Genomic DNA, 22,988 nt, shown 5'->3' with positions numbered 1-22,988 from the left:
ACAGTGTGCGCTGGACACAGCGTGACCTCAGAGCAGAATGCACCCCAGGAGGCAGAAGGGTTACACCTGGTGACCACACAGCTGTGCTTGGTCAACCCAATGCAAGAAACAGCACGGAGCTGGGAGGGTGGGGGGACATGGCACAGGGGCAAACGTGGCTGGTGCTTCAGCCAGTTCTGCACCCCTGGTGTAGCCCGAGCTGGGGACCATGAGAAGCCATGTTGCTTCAAGGTAAACCCACTTCGCCAGCCTGTCACCCCTCCTGGAAGGTGGCCAGGAGCTAGAGCACAGCTGCAAAGGGTCAGCTGAGGAGGGGACGGGAAGGCAAGTGGCAGAACCTGAACCCAGAGCTCAGAAGCCTGGGGCTGGAGCCAGGGCTGTACAGGGAGCCAGCATCCAGCGCTGGGCTGGTGCTGCCTGTGCTCCACCACACCAGGACTCGACTGCACTTTTCACAATGTCAGACCATTTATTTCAGAGCAGTTACACCCAGCAGAGGGGCACAGGCCTAAACGCTGGCATATTAATTTTCCCGCACGCGAGCCCTGCATGGCGGTGGGGCTGGGGAGCCGGGGCGGTGCGATTCTGCCACACGCCACGCTCCGCTAGGCCCCCTTCCTCCTAATTGCCTGCTCACCAGACTGTGAGAAAATAATTGCCACTATAAATTTTCCCTCCTCTGCATAAAATATTCGGGGGAGCCAGCACTTAAAAAATAGACTTCATGAAAGACGAGCAGCAAGGCATGGATGCTGCGCCCCCCACAACCCTCGCTGCAGAGGACACGGGCCAGGAGCCCCTTCCTGGTTCCCCCTAGTTCCAAATGAGAGAGAAGGACTTAAAGAGCTCCCGGGAATGGTCACAGCTGAAAAACGTCGAGTGAGCGGCTCCACGCGGCAGCAGCTTGTGTTCACCTGCCCTCCACCCAGGACAGTCCCCGGGGTGGCTCCAGGCTGCAGGGGGGTCAGCAGAGGACGCCTCCTGCCCCATATCCTTGGCAAACTCACGTGAGACAGGGAAGAATGTTCCTAATTAGGCAAGAGCATAGAACCCCTAATCCCAGGACTCTCTACTTGGCACAAGTACCCAGGAAGGCAGGGAAGATGGAGAAAGGTGGATTTCAGCCCCTGGAAGGAGCCCCGGCTCAGAGCAGCTGCTGAGCACCCAGCCTTGCCCTCCTCCGGACATGGGAACGGGTGTGGCTGTGCTGCCACCTGGTGGCCTCTTCCCTTACTGCAGGGCGAAATGATTAGGTGTGGGCTCCAGCTGGGGTCACAGAGCATCCCAGCAGCCCTCAGCGCTGCCCAACACCAAGGGAACCCCCACCATTGGCCCTATGTGGCCTGGGGGTGAGAGACCTCCCAAAAGCAAGGGACTTCAGGCCATTGACACCGTGGAAGGACCACAACAGACCCCACCTAGACCAGCCGCAGTATGACCCAAGGCCGTGGGGTCCAGACACCACACCAGGAAGCCTCCCAGGCAGCCCAGGTGTAGCAGGGGCTGTGCAGCTGCAGAGGCCTGGGCAGAGGGGAGGAGGCGACGAGAAGAGCGAGCAGGAAGGACAGAGGAAGGGGCCTGTGGTGAGGACCCCGCCTCCCTCAATCCCCCACGCACCTGTGCTGACTCCTGCTCAAGGGGTAAGCCTGGAGGTCTCCCCGGTGCTTGGACGAGGCTGAGAAGGGAGGACGTGAAGGAACCGAGTAGCTGGAAAAGCCCCCATGGGTCCTGCAGCTCCTGCACACAGGCTGGGGCTGGGCTGGCGTGGGGGGCAGGTGCTGCTTCCTACCTGGACTGACCCGCTACCCGAGCCTGAAGGGCAGCTTGTCCAGAGCCCACAGCCTCTCGCTGGGCAGAGGCAGGGCCACAGTGCAGACTGCCCCAGAGCCACTTCCCTGCAGCCCACAGCCCGGAAGAAGGCGTAGCAGAGCCAGGGGCTGCTGAAAACGCTCCGGAGATGACCTCACACGCAGCAGCGCGGTAAATTGCCAACACCAGGAAAACACGCAGCAGCTGGGGCTGGCCACGTGGAGGCACGAAGCCGGCGCCAGCTGGCCCGGAATGCCCAATCCTCAGGGAAAAGGGCCTCTCCCACCACGAGGAGGGTTCTCCGGGGCATCCTCTCCCGCCATCCCGCAGGCAGCCCCACCCCAGGAGCTGCTGTAGCTCGTCCGCATCCTCGGAAACGTCCTGGGGCCTGCTCCAAAGCCTACCTGCCACAATCTAAGAGCCTTTCTAATAGTTTCATCTGCAGGAAAGAAAATGTCATTCTCAGCATCAGCATCTTGCAGCCTATTAGGAAATACTCTTTATAGAATTTTCTCAACTTCTTCCCCTCCTTTCATTTTCACCTGGGAACCATGTACCGTGGGGAGAGACAAGGCAGAAACAGAGGGCCACTCGCCTCGCAGTAACCAACGCTGCGATCACACGGCCTGGTTTCCTGTTCCCACCGCCCCCGGCCAGAAATCCACAGCATTCAGCCAGGGGTCCTCCCCCAGCCCCGGGACCGGGGTCTCGCCGCCACTGCCGGCACATAGCAGGTCCAGTGCAGGCCAGGAGCAGTGAGCTGGGAAAAGGCCTCAGCCGGAGGCCAGGAGACCACCCGGCTTTAGCATCCACTCATGCGGGGCCTGAATAAAGCAGAGCCGCCCTGCCCCACTCGGTCTGAGGTACCCGGAACCCTTCCTTCGGGACAGGCTCCACCAGAAACTCCACGCGACGATCCTGACCGGGCCCAGCGGCTTCCACCAGCAGGTCCACTATCCGGTACTGGGTGGCAAAAGCCAACCCCAGGAACGTGGGCATCTCTGGCCTCGGCAGCTCCCTGCCCGGAGAGTCATCACTCGTCCCTCCCCAGTAGTGGATTCGGAAGCAACGGACTTGTGAGAGGAGGAAGGACCAGTGCAGGGTGCAGCTGAGCTGGAGCAGAGAAGGGGGCCCCTCCCGCTCAGAGGCGGCCAGCTGCCAGCGGACCTGAGAGATGGTGACAGTCTCCACCTGGGGCAGAGGGGCCAGCAGGCTGGCAGCGTCCACCACCTGGCAGGAGAGAAGGCTCAGCACGGTCGGACGCCCAGGGGCAGGGAGAGGGCGCCCCCACCCACACATTTCCCCTCCCTGACTCCTCCACCCCAGTTCCCCACGGAACCTGAGAAGGGAGCGGCCTGGGGTAGCCTCCACCCCCACTCTAGCTGGACAAACGGCCAGCCCAGCCTGAGCCCCTCTGGGAAGCATTACCTGGATCTCTCCAAGCCGACAGGTGAAGCTCTCCTCCTCCCGACTACCTGGCGGCCGTGAGAAGCACACGAGGAGGTCTAGCAGCAGGCACCCACGCAGGCTCACCTCGTAGCAGCTGCGGGCGAAAGGGCTGATCACAGGCCGGGTTCAGCCCAGCGGCTCCGGGGTGAGCCGTCCAGAGGCCCCAAGCCACAGCAGAAGGGAGATCCGTCCCAGGGTCGGTGGGGACCCTAGGCCGACCGCAGGGCTCCCAGCAGCTGTCCTGGGCTTCCGTCTCAGAGCTGCCCAAAACCTGAAGACCAGCCCAGGGCCCCTCCATCCCTCCAGCTCTGGGGTTTCCCAACAGAGACTTGAGTGGGGTGAGGGACGTGAGGAAGGAGAGGGACTTACTGCTGGACCCAGCCCCTGCTCAGCTGCCGGCCGCAGCGGCCCACCCATCTGGCCAGCTTCGTAGGGGGCACCCGGAGGGGTCGGAGGCTGTGTCTTGAGCTTGTTTCTGCTGGAGAAAGACATGGGACTTGCAAAGGGAGAATCTCAAAGGAAAAGGCATTGAGAAGGACCGCCAAGGGAGCCCCAGGAGTGCAGAGAAGACCGCCCGGTTAGGCCAGAGGCTCACAGGTCCAGAGAAGCCACCAGGAAGGGCTCCAGAGGAGCTCGGTGAATGAAACGCATGTCTGGGCTCAGCCACGCTCTCACTCATCCCGGCATCTTCCAGCCTGCTGTCTCCCCCACCCCGTTTACTCGACCCTCTCCTCGCCATGGTCAGCAGCAAGCCTGTATGCAGCTCAGGTCTCTGGAAGGGGCCCATGTCCACCCTGCACAGGAGCCTCAGCTGCCGACGAGGCCACAGGGCAGAGGGTGTGGCTGAGAAGTGAATCCTCCCTGTCCAGGCCTCAACCACAAGCTGCCCTGACTCCAGCAAAGGCGGGATTTACCCTCCACTGTCCACACCAGCTCCTCCCCACACCCCAGGAGCCTCTCCACACTTCTCAGTCCTGAGCTCTCCCCGCCGGGCAGAGGCAGGCCTGGGCCCCACTGCCTCACCGTTCAACACTGAGATGCCACCGATGTGGCAGCTGCTGGCATCCCCTGTGGTTAGCTCTAAAGCAACCGTGACGTCTGTGGGCCCCTCAAGCTTATACACCATGGACAAGAAAATCTTGGGTGGCACTGGGGCCTGCAGGGAAAATAACCTGGGAAGAAAGGTCCTGCGGTGAGTGCCGTGGAGAGACCACTGAGAAATTGAAGCCAGCTCCAAATTGCGTCCGCCAGCCCCTCCCTCCAGGAACAGAGGACCTGGGTGCCAAACACTCCCACATCATGCTCCTGTCCGTGGCCAGGGGACAAGCCCTACCCCAAGGCCAGATTCTTTTGTGGGTTGAAAGATCTCAGTTCTGAAATACCATATGGGATTCCCTCATATGGGGCATCTAAAGTATCCAAACTCACAAATGCAGAGTAAAGGGGTGGCTTTCGGGGGCTGGGGGAGGATGGGGGGGCTAATGTGCAATGGGGAGAGTCCAGTCCTACAAGATGACACAGTTCTAGGGATCTGTCACATAGCAACGTACGCAGAATAACACTCCCGTACTGTTCACTTAAACATGGTCAAGATGGTAAATTTCATGTTAATGCATTTTTGACCACAATTTTAAAAAACCAATCTGGGTCTGTCCTCTGTCCTTGTTCTGGCCTCCACTGCCCCATCTGTCCAGTTCCACGGCCACCACGTGTGATGGGAGAAGCTGGTGGACCCACCATCCCCCATCACTCACCCACCTCACGGCCACATTTCCAACCTCCGGTGGGATCACACCCCGGACGAGCAGGGAGCTGCCTCCGTGCCAGGCATCCTCCAGGCAGCAGTGCGTCCTCACCCAGCCCCGGCCATCCCCTCCCAGCCTGTGTTCTCCAAACAAGGGCTGGATCTCCTGGGCACTCAGGTGGTACCAGGGCCCCACCGCCTCCTCCTGAAAAGGGCAGAACAGGGGCACTCAGCAGAGGCCAACAGAGCAGGTGTGCCCGGAGCGGCAGGGAAGGGCAAGACCACCACCACGCCTGCTGGCAAGTCCCAGGCTCCTCCCACCTGTCCCAGCTGAGGCCAGAGAACAGACACGGAGGGAAGACGCCACCCACCTGGCCATAGCAGACCCTCCGTGCACCCAGGCCCAGGCAGAAGGACGTGACGAACGGCAAGGAGCAGATGCTATGTGTGGGCAGATAGCGCTCCAGCCGGCCCCAGAACCTGCCAGAGATGTGGGGGCAACAGCTCGGCCCGGAGGAAGGGAGGGAGCCTCTCAGTGTCCCTCAAACTTGCTGGTGGAAACTCAAGGCCATCCTGCACCCTCCAAGACAGGACTTCTGGGAGGACTGCAGCCTCCCTGGCTACGGATATGCTGCAAACACAAGTCTGCAGGAAGCAGTCGCTGGGTTTGGTCCCTGCCTAGCAGCAGCCAGGGTGCTGGTTTCTTCCCCCATCATCCTGCCTTAACCACCCCCCGACTTAGGAAGGGTCACTAAAGAGCACAAACGTGTCCTGTCAGAGAAACCAGAAACCCTCCCTCCCATCAGCCTGCACTAAGCACCCAGGAGGGCAGGACTCACTTGTCCTGGTTCTGGAAGAAATCCTTCTTCTCCAGACACTCGTACACCCAGCCGGGGGCAAAGAGAGCCACGGAGAACCCATGCTTTCGGATCAGCTCCAACGACTGAGGAGACAGAGGGCGACGCTGGGCACATCAGGACCACAGAGTCCGGACAGGCTCCTGGACACCAGTGACGTGGGGTGGGGGCTCTCAGGGCAGCTCGGAAACAGGAGGGGGAAGCTGTCCAACCCCTCTCTCCTAGCTGCACTTGGGGCTGCTGGGCATCACCCCCGTCATTCCACAAGCCGACCAGAAGAGGGCGCCGGAGAGGCGGTCAGCGATGCTGCAAGGGCAGGGGGCAGGAGCTGGACGCTAACTGGCTGTGGCCGCGCGGTCCCATCGTCCTCTGGCACACCTCATTCGATTATCAGAATCACGGGCAGTAAAGAGGCTCTTTAGTTATCGGATTAATTTACTCATTTAAAGCTAAATTAAGGGCTGAGAACATCCCTGGGGCTCTGGGAAGGGGCAGGACTGACAAGCCAGAGGCAGGCAGAGCCCTGTGCATCCCACGCCAGGGGCACCGGCCCAGTCCTGCTCCTTCCTCCGTGCTGGTATGACGCCAAAAAGTGCTCCCTTGCCATGACTCCTACCACTCCCCAAAGCCTGGGCGCTTCCCCCTTCCTCACCCCCGAGCGGCTGTGAGAGGCACTGCAGGCCCCTCTGCGTCTGCGCAGGCTTCCCTTGGGGGGAAGGTCAAGGAACGCAGCTGGGACAGGAGGCCTAGGCCCGCCAAGGACCAGACAGTGGAGGAACAGCGCACCTCTGTCTGGTAACACCCACACAAAAATACATTATCCAATTGTAGAAATAGCCAGGAAAGGGGTTTCAGTGGGGACACAGCTTGGCCTGGGCAGGACACCTTGTTTCTCAGTGCCACGGGGTACCCACTCTGGGAAGAAGAGCTGATGTCGTTCCTTTGAGGTGAAGACGGGAATGGAAGGTCCATGAGGAAATGAGGTCCCAGGGGAGGCACTGGGCCACTGGCCCTTGGGCGAAAACCACCACCCACCTTGTCTGTGTCGAATCGGCCTCCGACCACGTTCCCCCGAGCAAACACGTCCACACCCACGTACACGTCAGCCCGGCGCTCGCCAGCCTGCCCCAGCATCCGCTCCAAGTGCTCCTCCCGCCAGTTATAGTTGGTGAAGAAGCCGTCGCAGGAATCAAAGAAGACCCTGAGAAGCAACAAGGACCTGCTGTGAGGCCCAGGCCGAGAAGGACAGGGCCATCCCCCGCCAACCCCGCAGCCTCAGCCCTTCCCCTCCTAGTACTCAGAGGGACGGGGCCACCCCACCCCACCCCACCCACAGCAGGCTTTCCCTCCTAGAGCCCAGAGGGACAGGGCCACCCCCTCCACCTGCGCAGCCTCAGCCTTTGCCCTCCTACAACTCAGAGGCACCTATGACTCACGGGCTGGGAGCTACCTCCAGGACCTAGGACATGGCCTGTCCCCCAGGGGCAGGAAGCAACCCCAGATGGTGACCTGAAACCCTCGCCCACCATCCATGGTGTCTGCTGAGGCTCAGGATGTTAAGAGAACTCTTTGCCTTTTTGAGACGGAGTCTCGCTCTGTCGCCCAGGCTGGAGTGCAGTGGCACGATCTTGGCTCACTGCAAGCTCCACCTCCCAGGTTCATGCCATTCTCCTGCTTCAGCCTCCCGAGTAGCTGGGACTACAGGTGCCCGCCACCACGCCCAGCTAATTTTTTTGTATTTTTAGTAGAGATGGGGTTTCACCGTGTTAGCCAGGATGGTCTCGATCTCCTGACCTCGTGATCCATCCGCCTTGGCCTCCCAAAGTGCTGGGTAGGCCGCCACACCTGGCCTACCTTCTCCCTCTTTTTACCCAATGCAGTCATATATGCGCTGCCTTCATGAGGGAGATTGCGCCAGCCCCTTGCGGCACCCGCCCCTCGCAGCACCCGCCCCCTCATGGCCGCCCGTCGGCAGGCTCACCTGTTGTGCTGGTTGAGTTCGTCTTGCCATTTGAGCTGCCCACTCTGCACCACACTGTCATACCAGAGCACCAGGCCCCCCGGGACCTGTCGGTGCAGCTGTGTGGTCAGGTACCGCAGGAAAGGAGGCGTGTTCCCCACGGCGGCCAGCTGAAAACGAGGTGAGAGCCTCGGTGAGCCCCAGATCCGTCTATCATGAGAAGTATCCGGCGCTGACAGGGGGACGCAGAGCAAACAGATCCACAGGTGAAGCTGCAGTTCTGAAAGGCCCTCCCCGCCACAGCCCCAAAAGTGGAGTCCAGCCAAACAGACGACTCCCATTTCTTACTGTGGCAGGAAGAACATGAACGCAGAAGTCAGGAAAAGACAGAGCGCACCGAAAGGGGAGGGTGCCCTGAGAAGGAAGCCACACTCCCAGCCCAGAGCAGAGCGCGGAAAAGGAAAGGCGGGCTCACAGACAGCGCGGGAAGCGTGAGAGCCGGCCAAACACGCTTGCTGGAAACAGTCGGAGGAGATTCCGTCTCACTGCGAGTAACTAAGATTTCGGAGTTGGCACTGCCTGGGAGGCGAGAAATGGCTTACTGCTGCAACCTGCAGCCCAGGTGTGGGGCGAGGTGAGGCCAAGGAAGGAAAGAGGTGGAGGTGGGCGGCAACACAGCAAGGGGCGGGGAGGTGGGTGAGGGCTGGGCGCTCACACTCAGAGAGTTCTCGATGTTGATCAGCCAGCCATCGAAACGAAAAAACTGCGCGATCTGGACCAGCCTGTCGGCCACTGCCTGGTATGAGCGCTTGTCCCCGGCCAGGAAGGCTTCACAGAGCCTTCCCCCTTCGTTCCACTCCGTGATGAAAGTCCCTGTGAGGACAGGAGAGAAACAAGGTCGGCCACGGGAATCACCTTCCCTTGACCTGCTGGTTTTCAAAGTGAGGTTCTGGAACCGGCAGCCTCAGTATCACCTGACCACTTGGTAGACATTAAAATCCCCATATATCCATATATCCCGTGAACCAGACACTCTGCCGATGGGGACCAGCAATCCTAGTGATGGAAGCGACTGTGATTGAGGCTAAAGCCTGAGCAGCACTGTTCTGACCCAGGAATCGGCAAACCGTGGCCCCGGGCCAATGCCCGCTACTACCTGTGTTTGTAAATGCAATTTTACTGGAACACGGCCCTGCCTATTTGTTTACCTGCTGTCACTCCAATAATCACCACAGTGACTCACTGGTCTGAAACGCTGAAAATACTGTCTGGTCCTTTCCAGAAAACTCCTGCAGATGGCTGTCCTGACCAACCGAGGCGGCCCCCAGCAAGGGGCTCTGTGCACTGAGAAGCAGGCAAAGCCTGCGCCTCCTAATCACGGGGTCCCCTGGCTGGTTAGCTAAGGAGTCTGGCTGACACAGAGGTGAGTCCTTGGCTCTTACCCAGCACACAGACCCCATGCCTGTGGGCAGCGTTGGTCCAGCCCACCGGGGGGATGGTGACGGTATGGTGGCTGAAGTACACAAAGACGTCGATGCACTGCCAGTGGTAGAAAGCATAGGGAGTCTGCACCACCGAGCCCTGAATGAACCTGGGGAAAGAAACAGAATAGGGCTGGCCACGGCAGCTCATTCATGCCTTTATTCCCAGCACTTTGGGAGGCCAAGGCAGGTGGATCACTTGAGCCCAGGAGTTTAAGACCAGCCTGGGCAACATGGCAAAACCCCGTCTCTCCCCCCAAAAACTGGAAAAATTAGCCAGGTGTGGTGGTGCGCACCTGTAGTCCCAGCTACTTGGGGGGCTAAAGTGGGAGAACCGCTTGAGCCTGGGAGGTCAAGGCTGGAGTGAGCCCAGATTGCACCACTGCACTCCAGCCTGGGTGACAGAGTAAGACCCTGTCTCAAAATATAGAAAAAAAGAAACAGAGTCGGGTCCCAGGAAGCAGAATAAGGACCCAGAGACCGCAGGGTGTCCCCAAAGATTTCTCTTTAGTTCCATTCAGTCAAGACTCCCTGGAAGCCTGCTGTGTCCAAGCAAGGTGCAGGCAGGGAGGGGCAGGAACCAGCGCCACTCCCGCAGCCACAGGCAGAGCATTCTGACTGGGGCATCAGGCATTTGCCATTGCATCTAATGGACGAGCATGGCGAACCCCTGTGGGCAGATGAACAAAGGAGAGAAAGGAGGGGAAGTAGGAAGGCTCATGTCAAAGTCCCGTCTCCGGCTTCCCGCTGTATGTGGAGGGGTAGGCAGTCCCTCAGGACAGTCTCCTGGAACTCGACGGTTGGGGCTGGCAGCCGTGTGAGCTGTGCCCAAGGTTTCACCACCTGCCTCTGTCTCTACCTTGATGGTTGGCTCTGACTCAAGCCTTCCCATCAGTCACAGGGTCCAAGATTGTTTTGTGGACATGTAAAAGCACCACGTGGACTCCAAGGCAGCTTTGGATGGGACATCGGCAGCTGGGGTGGGTGGGGCGTGTAACACCTCTGTGCATCAAAGCCAGAACCCAGCGACCCAGAACAGGATGAGAGCTTAAGGGAAGAAGGTGATGAACAAAAAAAACAAGTGAGGGGGTGAGGCTGGGGGCAGGCAGCTGAAGAGGACCCCCTGCCTGCCGTGCCCTGTCCCATCTACCAGCCTCCAAGTTGAGGAGGTTCAAGGAGTCAAATGATTCTAGAGCTGAAAAGGACATAAGACACTACCTAATCCAATCTTCCCTTTTTTTTTTTTTTTTTTGAGACAGAGTCTCACTCTGTTGCCCAGGCTGGAGTGTAGTGGTGCAATCTTGGCTCACTGCAATCTCTGCCTCTCTGGTTCAAGCGATTCTCCTGCATTAGCCCCCTAAGTAGCTGGGATTACAGGCACCTACCACCACGCCTGGCTAATTTTTCTATTTTTAGTAGGGGCAGAGTTTCGCCACGTTGGCCAGGCTGGTCTCAAACTCCTGACCTCAGGTGATCCCCCTGCCTTGACTCCCAAAGTGCTGGGCCAAGCCCAGCCCAATCTTCCCTTTTTACGGATGAAACACTGGGGCCTGCCTTCCTCTCGCAGTTAGTTCAGTCCCTCCAATGCCCGTCTCCTGACTCCCCGCCCAGTGCTCTTTCTACACATGGCACTCTCTCCTGCCCCTCCAGCCCCCACCCCAGCAAAGAAAAACAATCAATGTAAGCAACATCAATGTAAGGCCAGGTCCTCACCTGTCGTCCAGATACCCCCCCATCATGTCATGACACAACAAAGTCCGGGGCCTCTGGCTGCTCAGAGGGGGCTGGCGACACGCCAGGGGCTCCAGGGCCACGTTAAAGCCATCCTCCATGCGGGGTGTCCACGCCAAGAGTTCCTCCAGCGAAGACAAGTAAAAGCTGACAGGTTTGGTGGTGTCCTTGTCATAGTATCTAACTGGTCCGAGGACAGAAACATTGAGCAATTAATGGAAATTATTATAAGATTAATCGAAATGTTTTGACAATAACAGAGAAGGAACATGAGAGGGGGTGGGGGCTGACCTGCCCCAAAGCCCCAGGCGTGAAGGTGGAGTCAGTATTCAGAGCCTCTGTCTCCTCACCTGGCAGGGGGTCCGGGGAAAAACTGACCACCTCTCGAAAGACTGTCTCTTCTTCATCATCTTTGATCCTAAGCAAAGAAGGAGTTGTACGTTTATAAACAAAAACATAAATAGGCAAGAACACTTAGAAGCAAATGGACCAGTTTCATCTAAATACAGAGGGACAGACATTCTCTGCCTTACGTTATTTAATATTAACTATAGAAACATTGTATAATGCAAGGAAGTGCCGTGTGATAGTCCTAAGGTTACCTGTATTAGCAACCAGGCCTTGGCTTCTTCAAGGACACACGTGCCAATGATTACTCCTAAGAATAAACCTTACTCTAGGCCAGAGGCAGTGGCTCATGCCTGTAATCCCAACACTTTGGAAAGCCAAGGCAGGAGGATCACGTGAGGTCAGGAGTTCAAGACCAGCCTGGCCAACATGGCAAAACCCCATCTCTACTAATACAGAAATTAGTCGGGTGTGGTGGCGCACACCTGTAATCCCAGCACCTCGGGAGGCTGAGGCAGGCAAAATCACGTGAACCCAAGAGGTGAAGGTTGCAGTAAGCCAGGATTGCGCCACTATACTCCAACTTGGGCAACAGAACGAGACTCCATCTCAAAAAACAAAAAACAAAAAATAGAATAAACCTTACCCTCTAAAGCAGCCACCCAAATACCATACTCCAAAGACCAGACATACATACTTCACAGGGTCTCCAGGATTTTCTATGGCCAAGGGGCAATATCCAAATACCAAAAGTACCAGAAAGTTTCAGGTCCTAAGAGCAGAGGCCAGGCTTTCTCTATAGGCCACACTTCCCTAAGTGCCTTCCATGCTGTTCACCGATGTATGCTACAGGGGGAAAGAGTTCCTTTGGTACATTAACATGGAAAGCTCCTAAATACATCTCAAATCGCTTTCTTTTAAAAATTGATTGATTGAGAGTCTTGCTCTGTCACCCAGGCTGGAGTGAGGTGGTGAGATCTCGGCTCACTGCAACCTCCACTTCCCGGGTTCAAGGGAGTCTCCTGCCTCAGCCTCCCGAGTAGCTGGGATTACAGGTGTCTGCCACCACGCCTGACTAATTTTGTACTTTTAGTAGAGACTGAGTTTCACCATGTTGGCCAGGCTGTTCTTAAAATCCTGAACTCAGGTGAACACCCGCGTCAGCCGCCCAAGTGCTGGGATTATAGGCATGAGCCACCACGCCTGACCTAAAAACTTATTATTATTTTAAGAGCAGTAAGAAGACACTGCAGTGGCTATTTATGGGCCACGGCACCAACATTGAGATTCTCTAAATCTACCAACGCCCAAGGCCACTTCTTTGCTCACTGAGCTGACATCTGCCATCACCCCACTGCCATTCAGAGGCCTGTTGCAAAGAGTCCTCTGTAGCATCTGCCACCACCAAACACTGACCCAGGGCCTCCAGAATGACATTGGGAGACCCCGACAACTGCAGGGGTGGGGGACAGATTCAAACAGAGATGCCCAGAAGTTGTTCCTCTCCACTTTCCTTTTCCGAAGCCCCCTCCCTTGTCGATGTCCTTATACTTCAGCCGCCCCTCCCAGGCCTTCTCAGAACAATCCCACACCAGGTCACCTTTGTCACCTGTCATTCCCCACTAGGAGGGAAAAAGCCATCTCCACATTCCTCCTGTCCCAAAATACCTTTCCCAGCAGCCAGCCTCCATCCCATCCTCATGAGATCTGAAAAGCTCAGCAGTCTCACTGCTTTGGGTTTAGAAACAGCTACGGCTGCTGTTTCTGGAAGCCATGTCTGTGTTTCTAACTTTTCCCCCCACAACGTACCGAGGGGGAGGTTTACTGGGCGGGCAGGTGCCCCCCAAAGGAAGGAAGCCCAGCCCAGAGGCGCATGTTCCTCCCTTTCTATCTCTGTGCTTTGGCCCTTTCTGTTCCCCCCAGTTGGATACCCTACTCCCCATTCTCCACCTACTGAAGGCTTCCTCCTCCCCAAAGACTCAGTTCTAGTGTCACCCCTGCAGGAGGCCACCCCCTCCACCAGCCGGCATCCACTGAGCCATGAGCACCGCCGCCGGGATCTTCCGCATAGACCAGCGACGTGGGAGGCAGGGGTCTGGCCGGGGCCCCGGGATTCCCGCCGGGCCCCGTGGCCACTCGAGTTTGCACCCGCATTTCTGAGATGGACGGAGGTCAGGCACGGGGGCCGGAGGCCGCTGCCCGGCAGTGGCGCGGGGACGGAAGGACTGACCGAGCGGAGGGGCGCTGCCACCCGCTGTCCCCTGCTGTGCACGGAGCAGACAGAGGCGCCGGCCCCTCGCCCCTCGGCGCGCCCGTGCGGGGGAACCTCGGGCCCCAGGGCCACGGACTCTCAGCCCCGCGGATCGGGTCTCACACGGGCCCCACAGCCCCACCTCCTCCCCGGCCGCCGCCGCCGCGGCCGCGGTTCCTGCTCCTCCTGCTCCTCCTGCAGCTGCCGCCCCCGCCGCCGCCGGGCAGCCGACCGGGTGACCGTCACCGCCGCGGCCTCCATGACACCGTCCGCGCCCGCCGAGAGCCAATCGCAGGCCCGGACCCGCCCCCGCGCCGCGCTCGGCCAATGGGAAGTGCGCAGCGCTGACGCCGCCCTGGGACGGGACTCCGGGCCGACTCTGGCCAGCGGCCCCCCGGCGGGGACTTTGTAGCGGCGACAGGCCGGGGGCGGGGCCGAGGACGGGGCGGGGCTGTGAGGGGCGGGGCCTGGGCGAGTTCTGAGCCCGGGGTTCGTCGTCGTCGTTGTTGCTGTTGCCCATTATTGGATTTGAGTCCACGGTTCTAGAAGGCTCTAGAAGGCTTCCGAAGGCCCCAATCTGCAAGTTCTCTTTTTAGCCTCACCAGCCTCCTTTGCAAGCAAATTGAGGTGCATCCCGGAGAGATTAAGCAATCTCCCAAAGGGCACAAAGTCAGCAAATGGTGGAAATGAGACTTTAACTCATGCGGCTAATCCCTATTAAAAGATAATTTTCAGACCGGGCGCGGTGGCTCTGGTCTGTGATCCCAGCACTTTGGGAGGCCGAGGCGGGCGGATCACCTGAAGTCAAGAGTTCGAGACCAGCCTGGCCAACGTGGTGAAAACCCATCTCTACTAAAAATACAAAAATTAGCTGGGTGTGGTGGTGCATGCCTGTAATCCCAGCTACCCAAGAGGCTGAGACTGGAGAATAGCTGGAACCCGGGAGGCAGAGGCTGCAATGAGCCGAGATGGTGCCATTGCACTGCAGCCTGGGTGGGTGACAGAGGGAGACTCCGTCTAAAAAAAAAAAAAAAAAAAAACATGAAAGGTTAGTAGGTTAGTATCCGGCCACGTGGAAGCTGGTGTCCTATGTAGGATGCATAGTTTTCCAGTGAAACACAGATTTCTTTCTACAGCCCCATGCCTGTGCTTGACGGTAGTAGTTGCTCTGCCCCTAAGCGTGCAGGGCCTGGAGTGGCTCCTCTACAAGAGTGGCACTGCCCAGCGTCTTAGGCACAGAAGGAGTTCACAGGAAACATGATAGAACAGAGCCCTGAGAAGCCAGAACTCAAGGCTGGGCCCCACAGGGCAAGCCAAGGCTCTCCTCCCTCCAGGCCCAAACATTCCTCCACAATTAGGAGCTTCCAGTGCTGGGCTGCAGCTGCCGCCCAAGCCAAGTTGACTGGGCCTTTATTATCGTTGCAGACTTTGAACTTTATGAGGCTCCAAGCTTCCATAAATGCCGACGGTGGGAGCTATGACTAAGGTTGTTGAATATGGGCCATGGTGCAGGCCAGCCAGTTAGGCAAGAAGGACGGGCCCATCAGAAGCAGGAGACGCTGACCCATGGGGAGGACAGAGATGGCAGAGGCCTCTTCTCTGGGGCTTCAGCCCTGGGAAGCTTGCAGTGAGCGAGGGCAGTGGATCAGCAGGCTCCCTCTTGCTGTGTTCAGGGTGCACCAGACGTGGACAGTCGTGATTTGGTGTGCATCTAACCGGGTGTTCCCAAGCCCTCACCTCCAGTTTAGCAATAAAAATAGATAAACTTTCATCCTACCCAGGTTAGAACAGTTCTAAGGGATACTTTGAACAGCCCTTGGGTAATGTTCAGTCTCTGGGAGAAAATATGCCCAAACCTCCCTTCTCTTCTCTCCTTTCCAAAGAGTAGGCACCTGGTCTAGAAGAGCAAGAAGGCGAAGGCCGCCCTGCACGCCCCTGAGGACAGAGAAGACTCAGATCTTATGGCGTCTTGTTAGCCCCTGTGGCTCGTGGTCTCTTTGGGCGTCAGGCCAAGACTGGAGGGGCCCTGTCTGCCTTGAGGTCACATTGGCTCACGCTGGAGCTCTGGACCCATTTGAGGCCTGAGTGGGTCCTCTAAATCCTAACCTTCTAGGGTTTCCAGATAAAATACGGAGCAATCAGTTAAATTTGAATTCCAAATAAATGACAAATGGGACATAGGACAAGCTTATATTAAAAAGTGATTGCGGCCGGGCACAGTGGCTGAAGCCTGTAATCCCAGCACTTTGGGAGGCCGAGACGGGTGGATCACGAGGTCAGGAGATCGAGACCATCCTGGCTAACACGGTGAAACCCCGTCTCTACTAAAAAATACAAAAAACTAGCCGGGTGAGTTGGCAGGCGCCTGTAGTCCCAGCTACTTGGGAGGCTGAGGCAGGAGAATGGCGTAAACCCGGGAGGCGGAGCTTGCAGTGAGCTGAGATCCGGCCACTGCACTCCAGCCCGGGTGACAGAGTGAGACTCTCCGTCTCAAAAAAAAAAAAAAAAAAAAGTGATTGCATATTTATCTAAAATTCAAACTGAACTAGGATGCTGTCTATGCATTTGCTAAATCTGGCATCCCTACCTGTGAATCTGAACTACAGACTCGGCAGAGCCACCTGCCCTGTTTCAGGGGCCCCTCTGACACCTCCCTGCGGGCTCTCAGCTGTCCTGGGCTCTGCCCACACCCGTACAGGAAGGCTGGTTGGTTTGGGACAGCTGAGCCTCGGGCCTCCGTGCCTGACCATGCTGTCCCGTCAGCTTCCTGTTGCAGGTGGGGCCGCAGTGCGTGCACTTGCCTCTGCGCCACCCCTCAGCCATGCCCAGAGCACCCAGAGTAGGGAACTAGATTCACACCTGCTTGCTCTGCCTTCCTCTGCCTCCTCCCTCATGGCCTCCGGGGCAGCCAGAAATGAGCATCAGGTGAGTGGACACCACCTGGCGCCCGGGGTTGGTTGCTGATATGCTGAAGAGTGTGGCAGGAACTAATTGTCCCCAATATTCCTTCCGAGCCTGTCCTTTAGGAAAGGAAGACCCACGTTTTTGCTGACTACATGGTAACCCAGATAAAGACAATATTCTCCAGCGGCAGCACTTACTCTTGCCACGTGTACTTACGAGTAAGTTGTGGTTTATGAAACAAGAAACAAAGTGATAAGTACAATTTTGGTTGTGCCTACAAAACAAAGGGGGCATGCCCTCCACCTTTCCTTCCTCGCTTCTGTTGGTCACCAACTGGGTGCAAGGATGTGAAGGCAGGAACTGCAGCAACCATCTGAGACCATGAGATGGAAGTCACTGGTGGAAAGGGTAGGAGGGGCCTAGGTCCCCAACAGCAAGACCAGTGTTGCCCTGGGCTGGTTATGTCTGGACTTTTTTTTTTTTTTTTTTTTTTTTTGGAGACAGAGTCTGACTCTGTCATCCGGGCTGGAGCTCAGTGGCGTGATCTTGGCACACTGCAACCTCCAGCTCCTGGGTTCAAGTGATTCTCCTGCCTCAGCCTCCCAAGTACCTGGGATTACAGGCGCCCACCACCACGCCTGGCTGATTTTTTGTATTTTTAGTGGAGACAGGGTTTCACCATGTTGGCCTGGCTGATCTCGAACTCCCACCTCAGCCTCCTGAATAGCTGTAAGTACAGGCGCCCACCACCACGCCAAGCTAATTTTTTTTTTTTTTTTTTTTTGAGATGGAGTCTTGCTCTGTCATCAGGCTGATCTGCCCACCTCAGTCTCCCAAAGTGCTGGGATTACAGGCATGAGCCACCACTCCCGGCCAGCCCAGACTCTTAAATGAGAGAAATATCCTTCTGTCTTGTTTAAGCTAGTACTATCTTGGTGTTTTTACAGTAGCTAAATCTAACTAAGATGAGTGGGGTAAATCCTGGAATTTAGACAAACCTCTGAAAACAGCAGCCTGCTTGCAAGGCTGGTATCTTTTTTTTTTGTTATTCAAAATCTTCTTACCTTGTTCGTTGTCATTGCATTCCTTCTGCAATAAATCTCACTGTCCCTTCATTCAGATACATGTCTCAGACCAGTTGGAGGAAAAACAAAAAACACATGTAAAACTGTCAAGGCTGGACGCGGTGTCTTACGCCTATAATTCCAGCACGTTGGGAGGCCAAGGCGGGAGGATTGATTGCTTGAGCAGACTTGGAAGCCAGCCTGGGCAACATGGAGAAATCCCATCTCTCCAAAAAATACAAAAAATTAGCCTGGGCCAGGCACTGTGGCTCACACCTGTAATCCTAGCACTTTGGAAGGCAGAGGTGGGCGGATCACTTGAGGTCAGGAGATTGAGACCATCCTGGCCAACATGGTGAAACTCCGTCTCTACTAAAATACAAAAAAGCAGCCAGGCATGGTGGCGTGCAACCATAGTCCCAGCTACTTGGAAGGCTGAGACACGGGAATCAGCTGAACCCGAGAGGCAGAGGTTGCAGTGAGCTGCGATCATGCCACTGCACTCTAGCCTGATGACAGAGCAAGACTCCATCTCAAAAAAAAAAAAAAAAAAAATTAGCCTGGCATGGTGGTGTGCACCTGTACTCCTAGCTACGCAGGAGGCTGAGGTGGGAGGATCACTTGAGCCTGGGGAGTCGAGGCTGCAGTGAACCATGATTGTGCCACTGCACTGCAGCCCAGGCAACAGATTGAGATCCTGTCTCAAAAAAAAAAAAAAAAAAAGAAAGAAAAAGAAAAAGAAAAGAAAAGGAAGAAAGAAAAAGAACTTTTCAACCGTCACTCCCTTTCTCCTTGCTACTCAGTAAAGGCTTAATGAACGAAAGAAAGCTGTGGTTATGGCTGGCCCCTGGCTCCAGCCCCCCAACTCACCTTTATACCCACTGGAGGCTGCGCCCGGGTACCTACTGGAAAGTCCTGTCTGCCTGCACACCTCCACCTGTGAACACACACTCACTCCTCAATAATACAGTGACACTACCTGGGATGCCTGCCCTGGTCATTTTCCCTCTTATTATTATTGCAATTGCACAAATATTTGTTAAACAGAAATTATGGGAGCCCATTATTTTGGACTGAGCTCCTGCACTAGGCTCCAACAGACCACCCCAAACCAAGATGGAGTCACTCGTGCTAAACGCCACGTATCATGAAACCAAAGCCTTGAGGAAGCAGATAGTTCCCAAAACAGACACGTTTTTCCTGAAAACAGGAGATTCCAGTCTACGTAAGTCAGTGTAATAAGGAAGTCCCCTCCGCTTTAACCTTTACCAAAGAAACGCAATGGTAACCAACTGACGTTTTTCCTCTGGTTCCGTTTCCTTGTTCCCATCTCACAAAACCCGCTGTCTGCCATTGACCAATGGAAGCTCTTACTCCATGTTGTAGAAGGAAAGCTGCCCCAATTCATGAATCTCAAATAAAAGCCAATTAGATTTATAACTAAATGTGTTATAATTTTGTCTTTTGACACATGGCATTCATTTTCTCCTTTTAAAATTTCAAAGCGTTGCAGATGGAATTCATGCTCCTTTTCATCCGCCTACCTCTTGCTTTCCATACTTCCCCCTCAATAGTCCACCCCTCAGCATTCCACCAATATCAGCAATTTGGCCTGTATTTTTACAGATGTTTTAAAATACTTTTCTGGGCTGGGCACAGTGGCTTACACCAGTAATCCCAGCACTTTGGGAGGCCGAGGCAGGCAAATCACTTGAGCTCAGGAGTTTGAGACCTGAGCAACATGGCAAAACCCTGTCTCTACTAAAAATACAAAAAGTTAGCCAGACATGGTAGCACATACCTGTAATCCCAGCTACTCTGGAGGCTGAGGCAGGAGAATCACTTGAACCCAGGAGGCGGAGATTGCAGTGAGCCGAGATCGTGCCACTGCACTCCAGCCTGGGTGACAGAGCAAGACTCTGTCTCAAAAATAAATAAAACACTTTTCTGTACATTTATAAATATTTAAAACATACATGCTTTAAAATATGTGTATGTACCTGGAACTATATTGGGCTGTTTGTGTTTTATAAAACTGGTATCATATTGTACAGGTTATTCTGCATCTTGCTTTTCACACCTAGCAGTATTTTTTAAATCAAGCCATATTGATTTATATAACTCTAATTTGTTCGTTTTGACTGCTGCTTAATATGCCATCATTTCAGTGAATACTTAAATAGCAACATAGCAAACATTTGCTATTTTTTTTATGTTAAAATGAGTATCTTTGTATAAACCTTTTTGGATACATATATATGTTTTTTCTTTTTAAGGTAAAAACATGAGTTACTAACAGTAGAGTATGCACACTTTCAGTTGTAACAGTCACTGCCAAATTGTCATTCAAAATGGTTTCACCACTGACATTTTCCCCAGCACTGGATGAGTATGTATTACTCCGCACCCTCTCAAACAGTGATGTTATCAAACTTTAAGATTTTTTTTTTTTCTCAACTGATGTGTGAACATTGAGTTTCATTGTTGTTTTAACTTTAAGTTGTAGCAATCATGGTGGTTCACGCCTGCAATCCCAGCACTTTGGAAGGCCATGGTGGAAGGATGGCTTGAGTCCAGGAGTTTGAAACAAGCCTGGGCAGCATAATGAGACACCTGCAACTCTACAAAAATATTTAAAAATTAGCCAGGCATTGTGTCACACACCTGTATTCCCTGCTACTCTGGAGGGGCTGAGGTTAGAGGATAGCGTGAACCAGGAGTGAGGCTGCAGTGAGCTATAACTGTATCACTGCACTCCAGCCTGAGTGACAATGCAAGGTCCTGTCTCTTAAAAAATCTGAACCAGTCAGGCATGAGAGGCTCACTCCTGCAATCTCAGCACTTTAGGAGGCCGAGGTGTGTGAATCACTTGAGACCAGGAGTTCAAGACCAGCCTGGGCAACATGGCAAAACCCCATCTCTACAAAAAATACAAAAAATTAGCCAGGCATAGTGACATACGCCTGTAGTCCCAGCTACTCAGGAAGCTGAAGTGGGAGGATTGCTTGAGCCCTGGAGGTTAAGGCTGCAGTGAGCTGAGACTGCAGCCACTGCACTCCAGCCTGGGCGACAGAGGGAGACTCTGTCTCAGAAAAAGAAAAAAAAGAAAAAAAAAGAAAAAAACAACTCGACACGCTCACACACACACAAAAACTTCAAGTTACACAGCTTGTAATGTCAATTAGCCCTTTGGACATGTGTTACATCTTCTATGACAATCCCATTAAGCCCTTTGTTCATTTTAATTATGTTTTTTTCTTACTGGTGTATACAGGTGTGTTGCATACCCCAGATACTAATATTTTGCCTTTGCTGTATATAGAGGGAGCGAATCTGCGTGCTGCTTGTCTTTGAACTCTTTCAAAGTCTCTGGCACTATCGGTATTTCACACTTCAGTATGGTCCGGTGTATTCATATCATCCTCTGTGACTTTGCTGTTTTCCCCAGTTTAGCAGAGCTGCCCTGCTGTAAGCTCACAAAGATATTCTCCTGCCTTTTGGGCTGATAATTCTCTAGCTTAATTGTGTTTGTTTACTTTTTCTTTTTACATCTACAAATTCAGATGCCTTTTGGGAAGTAGGTCTTTAATAGTTCATCTTCCTTTTGGATTATTGACCTACTCGGACTTTCCTTTCTTTCTGGGCCAATTTTGCTGGTTACTGTTTTCCTAGAAAAGAGTCCATTTCATCAAGGTTTTCAAATTTGGGGTATTAAGTTGTTACTAATCATCTTCTTTTGTCTCTTGGTTGCGCCGTCTCTGTGTTTATTTGTGTCTTCTTCCTTTTCTTCTTCATGCTTTTTCACTGAAGGACTGTCCATGTTACTCATCTTTTCAAAAAACAAGCTCTTTATTTTGTTCTATTTTCTGTTTCACTAATTTCTGATTTTACTATTTTCGTGCTTTTTGGATTTATGTTGTTGTTCTTTTTCTGGGTGTTTCTTGTTTGTTTGTTTGTTTTTTGGTGTTTGTTTTGTGTGTGTGTGTGTTTTGTTGTTGTTGTTTTTTGTTTTTGTTTTTGTTTTGTCAGGGTCTCCCTCTGTCACCCAGGCTGGAGTGCAGTGGCAAGATCTCAGCTCACTGTAACCTCTGCAACTCCCTTGCTTAAGCGATTCTCCCACCTCAGCCTTCCCAGTAGCCAGGACTACAGGTGCATACCACCACATTCGGCTAATACTTTTTTGTAGAGACAGGATTTTACCATGTTGCCCAGCTGGTCTCGTGTGATGCTCCTGCCTCAGCCTCCCAAAATGTGGGGATTACAGGCGTGAGCCACCTCACCTGGCCATTTTGTTTTGTTTTAAGACAGTCTCACTCTGTTGACCAGGCTGGAGTGCAGTGGCGCGATTTCGGTTCACTGCAACCTCCGCCTCCTGGGTTCAAGCGATTCTCCTGCTTCAGCCTCCTGAGTAGCTGGAATTACAGGTGCCTGCACCACACCCGGCTAATTTTTTACTTTTAGTAGAAACGGGGTTTCACTATGTTAGCCAGGCTGGTCCCGAACTCCTTACATCAGGTGATCCACCCATCTCGGCCTCCTAAAGTACTGGGATTACAGGCGTGAGCCACTGCGCCCGGCTGCCTGGCCATTTTTCTGGTTTCAAAAGTGGAAAGTTAGGTTCACTTATTTTTTTATTTCTAGTCTTTTTTTTTATTTTTAATTTTTCTATAAGTTATTGGGGTACAGGTGGTATTTGGTTAATGAGTAAGTTCTTTAGTTGCGATTTGTGAGATTTTGGTGCACCCATCACCTGAGCAGTATACACTGTATCCTATTTGTGGTCTTTTATCCCTCACCCCCTCCCACCCTTCCCCCCAAGTCCCCAAAGTCCATTGTGTCATTCTTATGCCTTTGTGTTCTCATAGCTCAGCTCCCACTTACGCGTGAGAACATAAAGTGTTTGGTTTTCCATTCCTGAGTTACTTCACTTAGAATAATGCTCTCCAATCTCATCCAGGTCGCTGTGAATGCCGTTAATTCATTCCTTTTTATGGCCGAGTAGTATTCCATCATGTGTATATCTGTATCTCTCACATATATATCAGTATATCATATATATCACAGTATATATGATATATATCTCACAATTTCTCTCACATCATATGATATATATGATATATATAATATATTAGTATATATTAGTATATATGACATATCATATATAAGTATATATTATATATAATATATAAGTATATATAAGTATATATTATATACAATATATAAGTGATGTATCAGCACATTATACATCACAGTATATATGATATACTGTATATATGTATATATGATATGATTATATCTTATATCACAGCATATATGATACCATATATACCATATATGATATACTGTGATATATATTTTATGTATCTATACTGTATATGATATATATACTG

The 22,988-nt window shown here is 53.6% G+C and overlaps 1 protein-coding gene across 30 annotated transcripts; it reads right to left on the bottom strand.

Annotated features, from left to right (window-relative positions):
• Positions 1-449: 449 nt before the first annotated feature.
• On the bottom strand, positions 450-13,897 carry ENGASE (endo-beta-N-acetylglucosaminidase). 30 transcript variants are annotated; one of them, XR_012426283.1, is made up of 15 exons: positions 13,773-13,897; positions 11,382-11,449; positions 11,014-11,215; positions 9,262-9,410; positions 8,535-8,692; positions 7,841-7,989; positions 6,895-7,060; positions 5,842-5,945; positions 5,374-5,482; positions 5,013-5,207; positions 4,282-4,430; positions 3,628-3,736; positions 3,238-3,352; positions 2,405-3,039; positions 450-2,248 (listed from the first exon to the last, which is right to left on the bottom strand). XR_012426283.1 is itself a non-coding variant. In XM_045376554.3 (14 exons), the coding sequence occupies exons 3-14, from the start codon at positions 11,130-11,132 to the stop codon at positions 2,623-2,625; spliced, it is 1,935 nt and encodes a 644-aa protein (XP_045232489.2). In that variant the 5' UTR covers positions 11,133-11,215; positions 11,323-11,449; positions 13,773-13,897; the 3' UTR covers positions 450-2,622. The 30 variants fall into 30 exon arrangements, 14 of the variants coding, with proteins under 14 accessions (XP_045232489.2, XP_073876858.1, XP_065388173.1 ...); XR_012426280.1 differs by lacking the exon at positions 13,773-13,897 and adding an exon at positions 13,334-13,679; XR_012426278.1 differs by lacking the exon at positions 13,773-13,897 and adding an exon at positions 13,334-13,679 and having other exon boundaries at positions 5,017-5,207.
• Positions 13,898-22,988: the final 9,091 nt, after the last annotated feature.

This window comes from Macaca fascicularis, chromosome 16, assembly GCF_037993035.2.
Source record: "Macaca fascicularis isolate 582-1 chromosome 16, T2T-MFA8v1.1".
In the NCBI taxonomy this organism is placed as follows: domain Eukaryota; kingdom Metazoa; phylum Chordata; class Mammalia; order Primates; family Cercopithecidae; genus Macaca; species Macaca fascicularis.
Note: the sequence above shows the minus strand (reverse complement) of the source record. Positions and strands in the feature narration are given on the sequence as shown.